Source organism: Rhodnius prolixus, unplaced genomic scaffold (genome assembly GCF_049639745.1).
Source record: "Rhodnius prolixus isolate KJV_2025 unplaced genomic scaffold, Rpr scaffold_21, whole genome shotgun sequence".
NCBI lineage: Eukaryota > Metazoa > Arthropoda > Insecta > Hemiptera > Reduviidae > Rhodnius > Rhodnius prolixus.
Window position 1 is genome coordinate 697,723 of NW_027411606.1, and position 14,748 is coordinate 712,470.

Below are 14,748 nucleotides of genomic sequence, written 5' to 3' on the forward strand. Positions count from 1 at the left end.
CGATCGAAAATTTTGAGTTTTTTTTTCATTAAATAAATAAATAAAAAATACCGTCAGTTTGGTAGAAATATCTAGTTTAAAGAATATCAAATCAATTTTTAAAATAATCCTGTTCCTTAGGTTCAATTTCGGCAATTATTTCCAATCGGAATATCTCCTATTTTAGTACAGTATCAGAAAAGACAAACGAAGACCAATATTTTTTAACAGTCGATGTTCAGCTACGGATTAGGCAACTTGAGAAAGATATTGACTCGATTAAATATATCAAATAAAATTGAACGTAACAAATGGAAGTTGAACCTAATATAGTAAAAAAATAAAAGTAAACACTAGTATTTAATGAGTAAACATATATTACCACAATCTCGCTTTTCTCTAGTACTATTATATAATTAACTCAAAAAATTCTTGATTAAACAATGCAGCAGCAATTCTACCTAGTATGTTCCCTCAACTATTTGAGACAGGTTGTAGTTGAGAAAATTCAACAATAATCACCCTTCAGCTACTAGTTTTTGTGAGTAGTTTTGCGAATTCTGTGGCGCATGCAACGCACATACCCCTACAGTTTGTGTTGAACACGTCACTCTTCAGATTTTCATCATCTAATTCGTGATCATCTAATTGATATTGTAAGTACCTGCCACTATCTATTTAAGTAGTTACACATTATGAGGAAAAATGAGAAGTAGGGGGTTTGCTGTGGCGTTATTTTTCTTTTTATAAATTTAAATAAATTATTTATTTCAAGGCGGTTGCCTTAAGTCACACGACATAGGCCTATTTCCTGTCTGAGCTTCAATAAATAATTTCTATTACATCCTTTAAATATGTTAATCATAGGAGGTGACATGGTGCTCGCATCTAGCTGGACACCTCAGTCTATCGGTTGTTTCTCTTTTGTTATAAACCTGCATTTTAATTACACTTCTAAAGCTCTCTGATCATCGTTGCCTTGGAAATAATAAACCTTAATGTTTCAATACTGGAATGCTCTAATAATCTAGTCGATTTTCCCTTTTATATTAATAATACCTTTGATTGGGAGAATTTTTCAAAAATTACTTCCAAAAAAATTTCTAAAATGCAAGTTAAAGAACTTGTAGCTTACTTGTTTTTGTTAATTATTAAATAGGCGTCCTTAAATTATTCTGTTTGATCTCTTTACTTTAATCTCTTTCACTTTATTTTGAGAGATTCTTGGTTTATGAAGTTAGCACTTTTCATTTGGTTCTCTGTTTTAGAAATAAAAAAAAAAGAAGAGTCGCTTCTAAACATGATGGAAAACTCTGAATTTTTCGTTATGAGCTGGGTAGACTACACAATATTTATTCTTATGTTAGTTCTGTCTGCTAGCATTGGAATATATTATGGTTTTAAAAAACACAAAAATAATACAATTGAAGAATATTTATTTGCTGGCAGAAATATTCCAGTAGTACCTGTAATTCTATCAAATATGGCAAGGTAATTAATTCCTTCCTTGATTTTGTTTGCATATATGAGTTCGCCTGATAAGTTTGGATAAAAAGAGCCGTTATGTTTCAACAATGATCATCAATTTCATACCATTAAAATGGTTACTAGCATTTTTGTTTTTAAACTTTTTTTTCAGTAACATGTCAACTATAGCACTCGTTTTGCTACCAGTTGAAGTTTACTATTATGGAGGGCAACTGATCTTTGTGGTCTTAGGAGAAGCTATGTCGACCTTAATTCTGTATTTTTTCTACCTCCCAGTATTTTATGAACTTAAATATACATCAATTTTTGAAGTAGGTATATTTTAATTATTATAATTATAAAAATTAAAGCATCAGATCTTAGTTCCTTCTTTAATACAGTTTTTTATATGCTTACTTGAACTAAACTACAAATTGTCGAGCACTGTTCATTGTTTTTGGTTTACTGATTCTTTCTTCCTTCTAAACTACAAAAATTGAGAAAATTTTACCATGCACTTCTTATCCCTATATTTATAAATCATGTTTACATTTCATTCCCTTTTTTTACGTGAATGGAATCATTTTATAAAAATACTGCTGTCATTAAATAAAACGTGTATTAATGATATTTGCTCATAATAATATAATTAATATTTCAGTACTTGGAGAAACGTTTCAATAAACCTACACGATTATTAGCTTCTGCAATTTATACAATAACCCAGGTAAGAGAAGGGTTTGTTGGAATTATTCCTGCACATTAAAAAACAAAGTTTATCAACAATTTTTATACCACTTGAGGAAACTGAGATACATTATTCATTTTGCAGATTATGTATGCATTAATAATTATGTACTCTGCTTGTGTGGCAATCATTAAAGGTTGGTAAATTATTACCTTTTGAATATATTTTTGAAATAAAAAGGCAATTCTATCTTTAATTTAATCTTTTTATTTTAGTAGTAAAAGAGCTTAAAGCTAAACAGAAAGTCGAAGAAAATTTGGACGATTTATTTAGTTACATCCAATTCAAATTAATACAAAGAATGCAATAGTTACTTCGCAATTAATTTCCTGGATTTACCCTTTTTCACGAATCACCAAAAACAATAAATAATGCGTACAAAATCAGTGATATTATCTAGCACTGAATCTTGATTTTGATGTTATTGTGGGTTTCCCAGCCAAACAACGAGAATAAGATTTTTTCTGATGCTTCTACCATTCACGTAACACTCAGGGGCATGTTATTTGTCTCTTTGTATTTATCACTATTACAATAAAAATCTCAACTTACTATTCTCTCTTACTCCTACTCTACAGATGTCTGCATTCTATGTAGCGGTAGGAAAAACACAATAGAATTGTTGACTCGCAGTGAATTTGGCTAGTAGCCTTCAACCTTCCTCATCACTGATCTGTCTTTTTTTTTTGTTTTTGCTCTCCTTGGTAGATGAATCGGATACAAACTTTGACGAACTTAATTTTTTAGTATCGAATAACGTTTCCATGAAGGTTTTACTTGAAAGAGTAAAAACGTCCCATCCACAAACTAGCAATGTTTTGACTTATTTTTTTTTTTTTTAATTTAATATGCCAATTTATTTGATTATTTTCTTCGACAGCTATTCCATTACCATTCTACATACTTTCAAGTCTAGTATGTCTTCTGTGCACAACTTACACAGTTATGGTGAGCTATAAATAACATCCTTTTCTATTTTATTATTATTTTTTAAAGAAGAAAATTTTCATAAAAAATATTTTTTGCTTGTTATTTAAATTCAAATTCCCTTTCTTTTTTTTTAAAGTATATTTAGTGGAAACATTATTTTCTAGTGACTAAAAAAATAAATATTTATTTGTTTTGATACTGTTCAGGGTGGATTGCGAGGCGTGGTTTGGTCAGACACAGTACAAGCTTTGTTTATGTACTTATCTATAATAGCGATAATAGCAATTACTGTAAGTAATGCTGGTGGAGTGACTAAAGTAATAGATACTGCCAACAAAGGTGGACGTCTTGACATATTTAAGTAAGTTTAAGCACATAAATTTATTTGCAGTCGGAATAACAATAGTAACAAATAAACATTATATCCGCTAATAAATCATTAAAATTAATTTCAGTTTTGATCCAAGCCTATTCTCAAGATATTCATCGTGGGCTATATGCTTATCGGCAGGTTTTTTTTCCATTTATAATAATTGCGTAAACACTGGAATCATACAGCGATACTTGTCACTTCCAACTTATTCAAAAGCGAAAATGTGAGTTTTAACAATAAATTCTGTGTTAATTCAACTACATATAGGCTGAGAAATTTGGTTTATATATAATAAAAAAATATTTTCTAAATCCCCTTCATGGCCCAATAAGCACCCTCCAGGTGTGAAAAGTAGCAGAAGGATGTTCGCTGCCTGCTTGCCGGGTGTTGTAAGCTAAGAAGAATCTCACTAGTCTTATACCTAAAAGTCAGAAATTACTAAGTTATGTTTATATCTTTTAATACAATTTGTTTCAGGGTAGCGTTGTGGACAGGGTTTGCTAATTCCGCAATTGCAATTAGTTCAGTGATGGTTGGAATTTCAGTTTATTCATATTATCACGATTGTGATCCTTTGTTAAGTAAGGTAGGTTCTCGGTGTATTAAGATCAAATGTCACCGCTGTAAAATTTAATTTCAATAAAACATTCCTATATTTGAAGGATTTTTATTATGATTACTTGGGGCTAAAGAAAAGTTTGCAAATTGCAACCAATTTCTTTTTCATGTATTCCAAGATAAGGCTTCATATCCTATTGAAATAATAAAAAATGCTTGTAAGTAAAACATAGCTGTGTTCTCATTTTTAGGAATTAGACAATATCGATCAGTTAATACCGCACCATGTAATAAAATTGGATAACAAACCTCCAGGTCTTGCTGGACTGTATTTTGCGGGGATTCTCTCCGCAGCACTCAGGTATTCTGTGTTGCTTCACATTTTTTTGAAAGAAATAAAATAATTATAAGTTATTAAAATTTGACTGCTCTATCAATTTTTTAGAGTATTTTGTAAGAATCATTACTAATTCCGTAATTCTATTTTATATTTAGTTCTCTATCGACAATGATGAATAGTTTGTCTGGTATTTTATTTGATGATTTTGTTAAACCATTAGTCCCACTTGAATGGAATAATAAACAGTGCAGCATATGGATTAAATCAATAGCTGTAACTCTTGGATTTATAATCACTTTAGGTATTTTTGGATTAAATCCTTCTGCTGGAACTTTTCAGGTAAATTACATTTTTGGCATTTTACGCTTACGTTAATATTCTGCATTTTTTTTGTCTATCTTTTCTTTTTATGTCAGCTATATAGAACACTGACAAGTCTAACTGGTGGATTAATTATATTTGTTTTTGCCTTTGGTGTATTCTATCGCAAGGCCAATGTTAAGGTAATTAAATTAATTAAATAATTTCATTAATTTTTAGATCTATAATTAAAATTAAGACCCATCAACGCACAATGTCGAGTGATATTTACAATAGGTTTTTTTTTCTTATTTAAGCTTCTTGGTATTCGAAAGAAATCTTCATTTGCCGTCAAAATTTTGTTGATCTTGCAGCCAGCCTTACCTTAGTGATATTGCCCTTTAATTATAGTTACTTCTGGAAAATTATACCAAAAACTGATTGGACATAATCGTAAAAATAGAAAATTACAAAAAGAAATATATCGGTGGTTATCTAATAAACATCTGGTTTAATTTCAGAGTGTGATTATCGGGGCGATAGCAGGAGTAATTACATCAACTTGGTTAGGAATAGGAAGTCAAAACGCCGTAGAGTCTGGTAAAATAAAATACATTACCAAAATAGTTAGCATTGAAGGATGTCCAGCAAATTTGTCACAAGTTTTAAAGTAAGTAGTTTTATTTAATTTTCTCTTATTAGATTCTACTGTAGTGCATTAATGAATATTGTTAAATCATTACAGCATTACAACATCTGGTTCTGGGGAGTATAAGTCACCAATGGAATTCGCCGATGATGTGCCATATCCGTACAGAATTTCTTTCACTTTCCTCATCATTGTAGGCGTATTGGTTAGCTGTGCTGTAGGATTAATAGTTTCTTTGTTTACTACAGAGAAGAAAAAACTTGAAGAATCATTATTAATTCCACAAATTAGAAAAAATAATTATGAATCTGTTTGTTTAAAGTGTGAAGTAAAAGAAATTCATAAAAATTATAATTGAATTAAAAGAAACTTTTTCAAATCTGTGATAATTTAAATCTGAGCATAGTGTACTTAATTCTTCAGTTGAGTAATAAATTAAATTTTTATTTTTTGGTAATCCAAGTTTAATTCATTTAAATTATTAACCTTTTTTTTTATTTCTGCCTTTTGCAATATATTATTAAATTAATTGTAATTATTTCTGTCTTAATTTATTGCAAATTTATTAATGTTTAACGTGAAGTACTTCCTCCATGAAGGATTCCTAAAGAATCATTGACGACTAGGAGTGTTTGTGAAAAAGCTGGCTCTAGTTCATGTTGCTGTTATTAAATGTGAAGTTAAAATTCTCCTCTTAAAGGATTGCATGATGAATTTAGATGACTGGATAGACACAAGGCGTTGGAGGACAATCCCTCCCTACATCTCTCTCAAATTCTGTGATTTCTTGATACTTATATTTTTAAGTATAGCTTGTCATCGGTAGAAGACCCTATTTTTTGTAGTGCACAATATTTCTTTCATGAAAAGAAAAATTCACCAGAAAAATGAAGTAAAAAAAGTGCCAGATCTTCTTGTACACCATCGGCAATCTCTAAATAATAACTTGGAGCTATTTTCAACTTTTTTTGTTTTTTTTTAGAACGGTAACATCAAGCAAAAATAATGCCTATTTATTTTAATTGTTTATTGTCTTTATGTCCAAGTACCGTTAGATTTCCGGAAGGAAATATATGTGACTTAAATGCATCTATTAATTATATCAAATAAAACTGAAGGCCAAGGGCGAGTGAAGGCCCCAACTTCTTCAAGATAAATTGTTCACCTAAATACTAGTATTTAATGAGTAAACAGAATATTACTGCAATCTCGCTTTTGCCTACTATTATTATTATATAAGATATAAAAAAATCTCCGTTGCACAATATTGCTTCACACTCTTTCGGGTATGTTCACTCAACTATGAGAGATGGGCTCTGGTTGAGATAAAATTACATCTCACCTATTGTTTAAGTACAATTCGATTTAATTTCTCCATCACTGTTCAGCCTAGTCTCCTAATTGAAATTGTAAGTACATAACCCTGATTATTGAGTTGTTCACTTATTTAAACTGAAGATAATAAGAATTTAGGACTAAAATAAGCTTAGCAAATGACGTTCGTCTTCTTCGTTCGTTTGCTTGCTAAGCTGAATATCTTCTTATTTGTGTATATTAAAAACAAGTTATTAACAATATTTTTCTTTTGAAAAATAAATATTAATAGGGCCATTTTTAAACATGAAAATTTTAAAACAATTTACAAACAAGTATTTACAAATCGCAATTAAAATTTAATTATAAAATTAAGAAAACGTTAGAATACATAAATTCTCAAATAGCAGTCTTGTTTTTAAACTGTTGAAACCTTGAAACACATTGTTAGCCTAATACAGAGCACGTATTGAAATTCTAGGTAATGATAAATAATAGGTAATGAGATTTTTAAAATGCATCATTATTTCAGAGTATAAAAAAAGGTCTGCTTCCACATAGAAGCCCAATGGACAAATCTGAGTTTTTTGTCATGAGCTGGATAGACTATACAATTTTTACGTTTATGTTAGTTTTGTCTGCTTGTATAGGCATGTATTATGGATTTAAAAAAGGTAAAAATAATACAATTGAAGAATATTTATTTGCTGGCAGAAATATTCCAGTAGTACCAGTGATTCTTTCAAATATGGCAAGGTATTTTATATAATTCCTTTCCTTTCTTTGTTAATATTTGATATTAATGTGTTCTATTAGTTTGAAACCATTTAATTTGAGTAAAATAATTGGAAAAGTTTTTTACCAAAGATTGAATTTTAATTTTTTAAAATGGTATGAAACATTTAAATAGTGTAAGTGTTTGGAGACACGTTGTAAACTAATAAATTTCTTATTTACTTCTTTGTTTCAGTAACATATCTACCGTAGCATTAGTTTTATTACCAGTTGAAGCTTATTATTACGGTGGGCAAATGTTGTTTACGTCCTTAGGAGAAATTTTGTCAAGTTTAATGATGTATTTTTTCTATCTGCCAGTATTTTATGAACTTAAATATACATCGATTTTCGAAGTAGGTTTTTGTATTTATTATAAAGATCTAAAAAAAAAAAAAAAATAGTATAAAATTAAGCATCCGATCTTCAGTTTAAAGATAATCGGATCAGGTCTTATTTCTTATTTTGAAAAAAGTATGAATCTTGTTTACTTCATTCCCTACTTCTCTTTTCTGCTTGAAAAATCTCTAAACTGACATTTTTTTTTTCTAGTATTTGGAGAAACGTTTCAACAAACCTACACGTTTATTAGCTTCGGCCATATATACATTTACTCAGGTAAGAGAAAGTAGTAAGTAAAGTAAGTAAGTAAAAGTAATTGCCTATTTTTTCAGGCGGGCTTTACGTCCAACGACCAATTAGGTGCCGCGGACGGAGGCGACTAGCAAACATACTTTAATGTAAATTTCTTTTATTAACAATTAAATAAAATCCAAGGCCTAAGACAGGTAATCGAACCCAGTTCCACAATAAATATTAGCTTAACAGGTCTCGCCTCTAACCGCTCGGCCAAGAGAAAAAATATTTAAACCCTTTGCTGAATATTAAAAAATGAACTGCTATGTTAAATTGCAACCTCTAAATTAAGCAAAATACATACATAAATCAAATACGGAGTACTCTAATTCATTTAATGTTGTAACTCCTAAGAGTTAAGTAAGGCCAAGCATTTTGTCGTTACTGTTGCAGTAAGTCCTGGTAATTCATTTATTCAATTCAATGATCTGCTGAAAGATGCTATCCCAAGACTCAATAATCTCTACAATGCACTCGCTAACGGTTTAGGATAGTGGAATAAATTGTCTCGAACCATGTGAGGCGGTTACGGGTAAATATGTGTCTAGCTACTCTGTCCACCATGACAAGAATAGGCCTAACCGGCACTTCTACCGCGTTCGCGTTACAAGAGATGCAAATATGCAAATTTCAAGTTAGGCGGATACTCAACTGAGTCCAATCAAAAAACGGTTTCTCACTGCATCTTGCCGGGTCCTTACGGGATTTCGAAGCCCTTGCATAAGTACCAGTCCCTCTAGACCAAGTATATAGTCGAAACAGTAGCAAAAGTACCAGTCGAAAAAGAAATCTTTGCTCTGAACTTATTCTGAAACAGTTTAATTCAGATTAATACATATTATAGAACAGTTTTATGTAAACTAATAAATCTATAAATTATAAGTGATAAGTTAAATATTTTTCTAATAATCTAATATTAGAAATATTTAGAATTATCTACAGATATACTTATTGAATTAGATAACATTACTAATATTAGTCCAATAGGGTACTCAAGTAATTAGTCTATTAATACATATAAGTTTAAAAGTTACTAAAAATAACTAATTAATGGTGTTTTTTTAAATTACATAATAATAATAATAATAATAATAATAGGATTATTTTCCTTTCTTTGCTTACCATTCCATTCCATTAATTCAAATTTAATGAATTGAACTCATTTAAACTTTTTAGGAGTTCGAACAACAAATGAAGCGAAATACCTACTTTACAATAAAAAGAAGCTTATCATTATTTTTAATTTAGTGGTGATGGGTTAGTTTAGAAAAGCAGCAACTAAATATTATCAGTCAGAATTTTTTTAAAATTTTTGTTTTACAGATAGTGTATGCCTTAATTATTATGTACGCTGCTATCCTGGCAATCATTAAAGGTCGGTAAATTTATTATTATCCCCCACTTACATATAATTATTTCAGTGAATAGTAAGACCGTAATTAAAAACGGTATACTAAAATACAAAAATTGGATATTTTATTTAGTTTTCGATACAACTTGAAAGTTTAGCCCATCATTAGGTGATTAAAAGAATGTGATTAGATGAAAATAACTCGAAAATTTTCTTTCAACTTTATAAACCAAACCATCTAAATCTAACATTTATTTGGAATATTTTAGGAAGAAAATTATTTTGATAGAATTTCACTAGGTGTTTGTTGTAGGATAAGTTTTCCCGACAAGTATCATTTCTAACTATTTATTTCAACGTTTACACTTGAAATTCATGTATTGAAATGATCATTTACAATTCATATATCTGTAAGAAAATTTAATTTTAGTATACATAAATAATTATTTATCAAATATTTTAAGTTTTATAAAAGAGTGGAAGCCATTTAATTAATTTGAAGGATTCTTTCCAAGAGGGAGTTTTTTTTGTAAAGGCTATGTTTTCACTATGTCTTCTGCGAATTTTTAGGACAATCACTTCTATACTAATTTTAAACATTACATAATAATGCTTTGCTCTACACAGAACTTTTCTTCTTTGACTTATTTAAGCTTTCGGAGAGTCTCGTGATAATGATCGATCAAAGGCTCCAAAAACTAATTAGGTCTTATAATATATAAGATTAATTTTTAAGTGAAATTATTAAAATTAATAGATTTATTAATTTATCTTTAACAGCTGTACCTTTGCCATTCTACGTATTATCAAGTCTAGTATGCCTGTTGTGCACCACGTACACAGTTATGGTAAGATATCATTAACTATCTTTAATTATTTAATCAATGCATTCTGTTAATTCAAGAACAGAAAATTAAAATAAATAAATAAAACTTATATTTTTGTACGCAGTATCGATATTCAGCTCTATTACTTTCCAAAGATACTTTTCTTCTTCGAAATTGGTAAAATTGCCTGAACAGTAATACACGTAAGTCACACAACTAGCTCTACTCCTGCATTTTCCGGGTAGCCCACTACTTGAAGTTTCAAGAGACCAGCAGACCTAAGAGAGAACCAACTAGCAAATGGCTTAGAACCATATGCACGCCTGAGAAACTAAAGTGGGCGCTTTCTACTTTACAGTCTTTCAAATAATCTCGGCTAGTGAGGCTAGTTAAAGATAGGATAGCACAACTACCTGATGCTTTGCTTTCCAAAGAACAATCGAGAACACGGTGGGCCGATGAATCATCATGCTTCGAATGAGAAATGACAATTAGTTGAACTATAGTACAGTTAATGTACTTGGGTTATAAACCGGTGTGTTCAAATAATATATAAATAAAAAAAATGGTAGAAATGCTGGCAATAGTAGAAACCGAAAGTTTAACAGATAATTTAATACAATCTCTATCTTTCTCTTGACTCTTATACTATGTTAAATAAATGATAAATCCCAAATATCTTCACCTAATATTTCTTAAATTATTAAATGTATTATATTTACCAATCATTTTTCATTGTTTCCAAGTCTTAGAATAAGCATAGACTTATTTACTTACATCTTTATTAAAAAAGATTGTTGAGATATCTGATTGTTCAGGGTGGATTGCGAGGCGTGGTTTGGTCAGACACAATACAAGCTCTGTTTATGTACTTATCTATAATAGCAATAATAGCAATAACTGTAAGTAATGCTGGTGGAGTGACTAAAGTAATAGATACTGCCAACAAAGGTGGACGTCTTGATATACTTAAGTAAATAATATCTACGCACTTACAATTTGTATTTAGTTGGAATGATATTGAATTCGCTAATAAATAATTAAAATTAATTTCAGTTTTGATCCAAGCCCATTTTCAAGATATTCATCGTGGTCTATATGCTTATCGGCAGGTTTTTTTTCCATTTATAATAATTGCGTAAACACTGGAATCATACAGCGATACTTGTCACTTCCAACTTATTCGAAAGCGAAAATGTGAGTTTTTATAATAAGACTGATATAATGTTTCCACTTTTTTTTCTCTATTTCAATTCGACACGAGCAACCTAATGCATGACGTTCTACTCGTGGTTTTCCATAATGAGAGACGTTGAGCATGTTTTCAAACACGGAGCAGATTTCAAGATATTCCACGTCAGTTTGTCTCTAATTTAAGCCGGCACAAGTTGATACCTTCTTTCTGCTCAAGTGCTTTAAAACAGTCTTAGCCTGTTAGGACTCTTTATTCCTTGACACCAAAACACTCGTGCTCCTCTTGACAAGCTGCATTTTTTAATACGATAAATTGATAAATATTATCAAAATTGTTACGCGAATTCTTGAACAGACTGCCAAGTACATCAACACACAATTTGGTGTCGCCGGACAGAAAAGATAAATTCTATTTTAGTACTACAATCACCTGTAACATTACAATTACTCAGTTAAGATTATACGCACCCTCTAATTTTCATACAAAATTAGTGGCTGATGTTCTGCTTTCCTTAAAGTTAGAAAAATTATTTGTTTACTTCAGTAATTAAATGAAAGTAATAAAAGTGACTGTTAATACCAATTTTTCGTATCCCCTTTCATTGTAGCTATTGATCCTTTTACAAAGGATAAAAAAATGAAGATTTAAACTTCTTAGTTTCCATTAATCAATAAGGGAACATTGAAAACCTTATTATACCTTGAAGTGCTCAAAACGTTAGAGGGAATGAAAGGGGTAGCATTTAGAGCAAAATACAGTTTGCTAGCTAGCTGGTTTCCTCAAATTTCCGTCTAAGTACTGCAGTCTCAAAGAAAACCGCAATACCATATTCCTGTAATAAAGAAATTAATATATAAAATACTTTAATATAATTTCTAATTACATTTATTTATTGCAGGGTAGCCTTATGCACAGGTTTAGCAAATTCGTTTATTGTGTTCATTTCAGTTATGGTTGGAATTTCAGTTTATTCACTTTACCACAACTGTGATCCTTTCCTAAGCAAGGTAAGTTTTAATTGTACTTTGATTAAATACCGGTTAAATTTGACTTCATTAAAGCAATATTTTTTTTAAAAGATTTATGATTACTTAGGGTGACAGTAAATTGACAAAGTACAGTCAATTTTTTTCTTCAAATATGCCTAGATTTCAGAAGCAACTATTAATGCTTGTAAGTAAAACAAAACTGTGTTCTCATTTTTAGGAATTAGATAATATCGATCAATTAATACCGCACCATGTAATAAAATTGGATAACAAACCTCCAGGTCTTGCTGGACTGTATTTTGCAGGGATTCTATCCGCAGCACTCAGGTACACTGCGTTGTTTCTTTTTTTGTTTTTTTTAAGAACATAAGTAAATAAATAAAATACACTTACTTTAAGGTTAAATTTAGTAATAATCATAATTTAGTAATTGTAATTAATATTTAGTTCTCTATCGACAATGATGAATAGTTTATCCGGTATTTTATTTGATGATTTCGTCAAGCCGTTACTATCACCTGAATGCAGTAATAAGCAGTCTAATGCATGGATTAAATCAATAGCTGTTGCACTTGGATTAATAGTCACTTTAGGTATTTTTGGATTAAATCCTTCTGCTGGAACTTTTCAGGTAAATTGCATTACATTTTATGCATTTTTTTTGTAAACATATCTATTCCTTATATGTTTATGTTTTCCCCTTATTTTTGAGAACAGCTTTACAGAACGTTGACAAGTCTAACTGGTGGATTAATTATATTTGTTTTTGCCTTTGGTGTATTCTATCGCAAGGCCAATGTAAAGGTAATTCACTTTACTCAATTTGACTTCTACAAATATTATCTGAGATTTCAACAATGGAATAATTTAGAATTATAAATATGTTTATGATCTTACCAAAAACTGCGCCTTCTCCTTTGAATCTACCTAATTTTCTGAGAATAGCGCCTTTTACAGCCCTTTCGACCTCAAAAGGGATAGGTACATTATTCAGAGATTCTCCCAAACAGTTGAATTTTCTTTTCTCTGATACTGCCGTCTTCCAAAAGGTTCGTATTTTGATGAAATCCGAATGAATTCTGTGATTAGGTACATTATTGAGTTATTAAAACCTTTCTTCACCTTAGCAAAGCCTCCGTTTTGACAGCTACTTAAGTTCTACTGCAGCTTCCGTCTGAATAGGTCCATTTTCTGATCTAATTTAAAAACTTATTTTGTCTGCCAATTAATTTATATCACTTTGTCCGGAATCTTATCATGGGTTCTTAACAAACAGAGCTTCAAATTCATCAATACCTAAAAAGAAAAATCATAATATCAACGATTTCCAAACTAACTTTAAACAAAGTTAGATAATTAGTAAAGTAAAGTAATCGCCTATTTTTTCAGGCGGGCTTAACGTCCAACTACCAATTAGGTGTCGTGGACGGAGGCGACTAGCAAACTTGCTTTACTGTAAATTTCTTTTATTAACCATTAAATAAAATCCAAGGCCTAAGAACTGGGAATCGAACCTAGTACCACAATACATATTAGCTTCGCAGTTCTCGCCTCTAACCGCTCGGCTACCGTGGCGCCTCATTAAATGATTAAACGTCGAGTATAACTGAGCATGTCTCACAAACATTTGTGCAAATTTCAGAGTGTGGTAATTGGAGCGTTAGCAGGAGTAATTACATCAACTTGGTTAGGTGTAGGAAGTCAAAACGCCGTAGAGTCTGGTAAAATAAAATACATTACCAAAATAGTTAGCATTGAAGGATGTCCAGCAAATTTGTCACAAGTTTTAAAGTAAGTAGTTTTATTTATTTTTCTCTTATTAGATTCTACTGTAGTGCATTAATGAATATTATTAAATCATTGCAGCATTACAACATCTGGCTCTGGGGAGTATAAGTCACCAATGGAATTCGCCGATGATGTGCCATATCCGTATAGGATTTCTTTTACTCTTCTTATCATAATAGGCGTCCTAGTTAGCTTTTTTGTTGGATTGATTGTTTCTTTGTTCACGACTGATGCAAAAAAAGTTGATCAATCATTATTAATTCCTCAAATTAGAAAACCAATAGGAACCAAAAATGATTATGAATCTGTTTATATAAAATATGAAGTAAAAGAAATTCGTAAAGACTCAATTGATTTACCTGAATGAGCTCAATTCTGTGACAATTTTAAATCTGAACTTAACTATTGTACCTATTCCGTCAGTCACACCCATTCTAACAGTGATGGAGACTTGTTTTGTTTAAATAAACTTTATAAAAACTATTTTTATTTATTTTCCTTTTTGTGCGATGTTGTGTGTATATATTTTT

The 14,748-nt window shown here is 30.4% G+C and overlaps 2 protein-coding genes across 2 annotated transcripts; both read left to right on the plus strand.

The window, feature by feature from the left end:
* Window positions 1-109: 109 nt before the first annotated feature.
* Window positions 110-5,801, plus strand: LOC141455093 (sodium-coupled monocarboxylate transporter 1-like). Its single transcript, XM_074129953.1, has 14 exons — window positions 110-635; window positions 1,248-1,470; window positions 1,619-1,778; window positions 2,108-2,173; window positions 2,279-2,330; window positions 3,075-3,142; window positions 3,331-3,485; window positions 3,580-3,720; window positions 3,975-4,083; window positions 4,307-4,416; window positions 4,551-4,734; window positions 4,812-4,898; window positions 5,217-5,365; window positions 5,441-5,801. The coding sequence occupies exons 2-14, from the start codon at window positions 1,280-1,282 to the stop codon at window positions 5,700-5,702; spliced, it is 1,734 nt and encodes a 577-aa protein (XP_073986054.1). The 5' UTR covers window positions 110-635; window positions 1,248-1,279; the 3' UTR covers window positions 5,703-5,801.
* A 793-nt stretch (window positions 5,802-6,594) lies between these two features.
* Window positions 6,595-14,701, plus strand: LOC141455094 (sodium-coupled monocarboxylate transporter 1-like). The gene is made up of 14 exons (XM_074129955.1): window positions 6,595-6,753; window positions 7,191-7,414; window positions 7,629-7,788; window positions 7,985-8,050; window positions 9,392-9,443; window positions 10,200-10,267; window positions 11,065-11,219; window positions 11,303-11,443; window positions 12,340-12,448; window positions 12,648-12,757; window positions 12,878-13,061; window positions 13,148-13,234; window positions 14,073-14,221; window positions 14,297-14,701. Exons 2-14 carry the CDS (start codon window positions 7,227-7,229, stop codon window positions 14,583-14,585), a joined length of 1,758 nt encoding a protein of 585 aa, XP_073986056.1. The 5' UTR covers window positions 6,595-6,753; window positions 7,191-7,226; the 3' UTR covers window positions 14,586-14,701.
* Window positions 14,702-14,748: the final 47 nt, after the last annotated feature.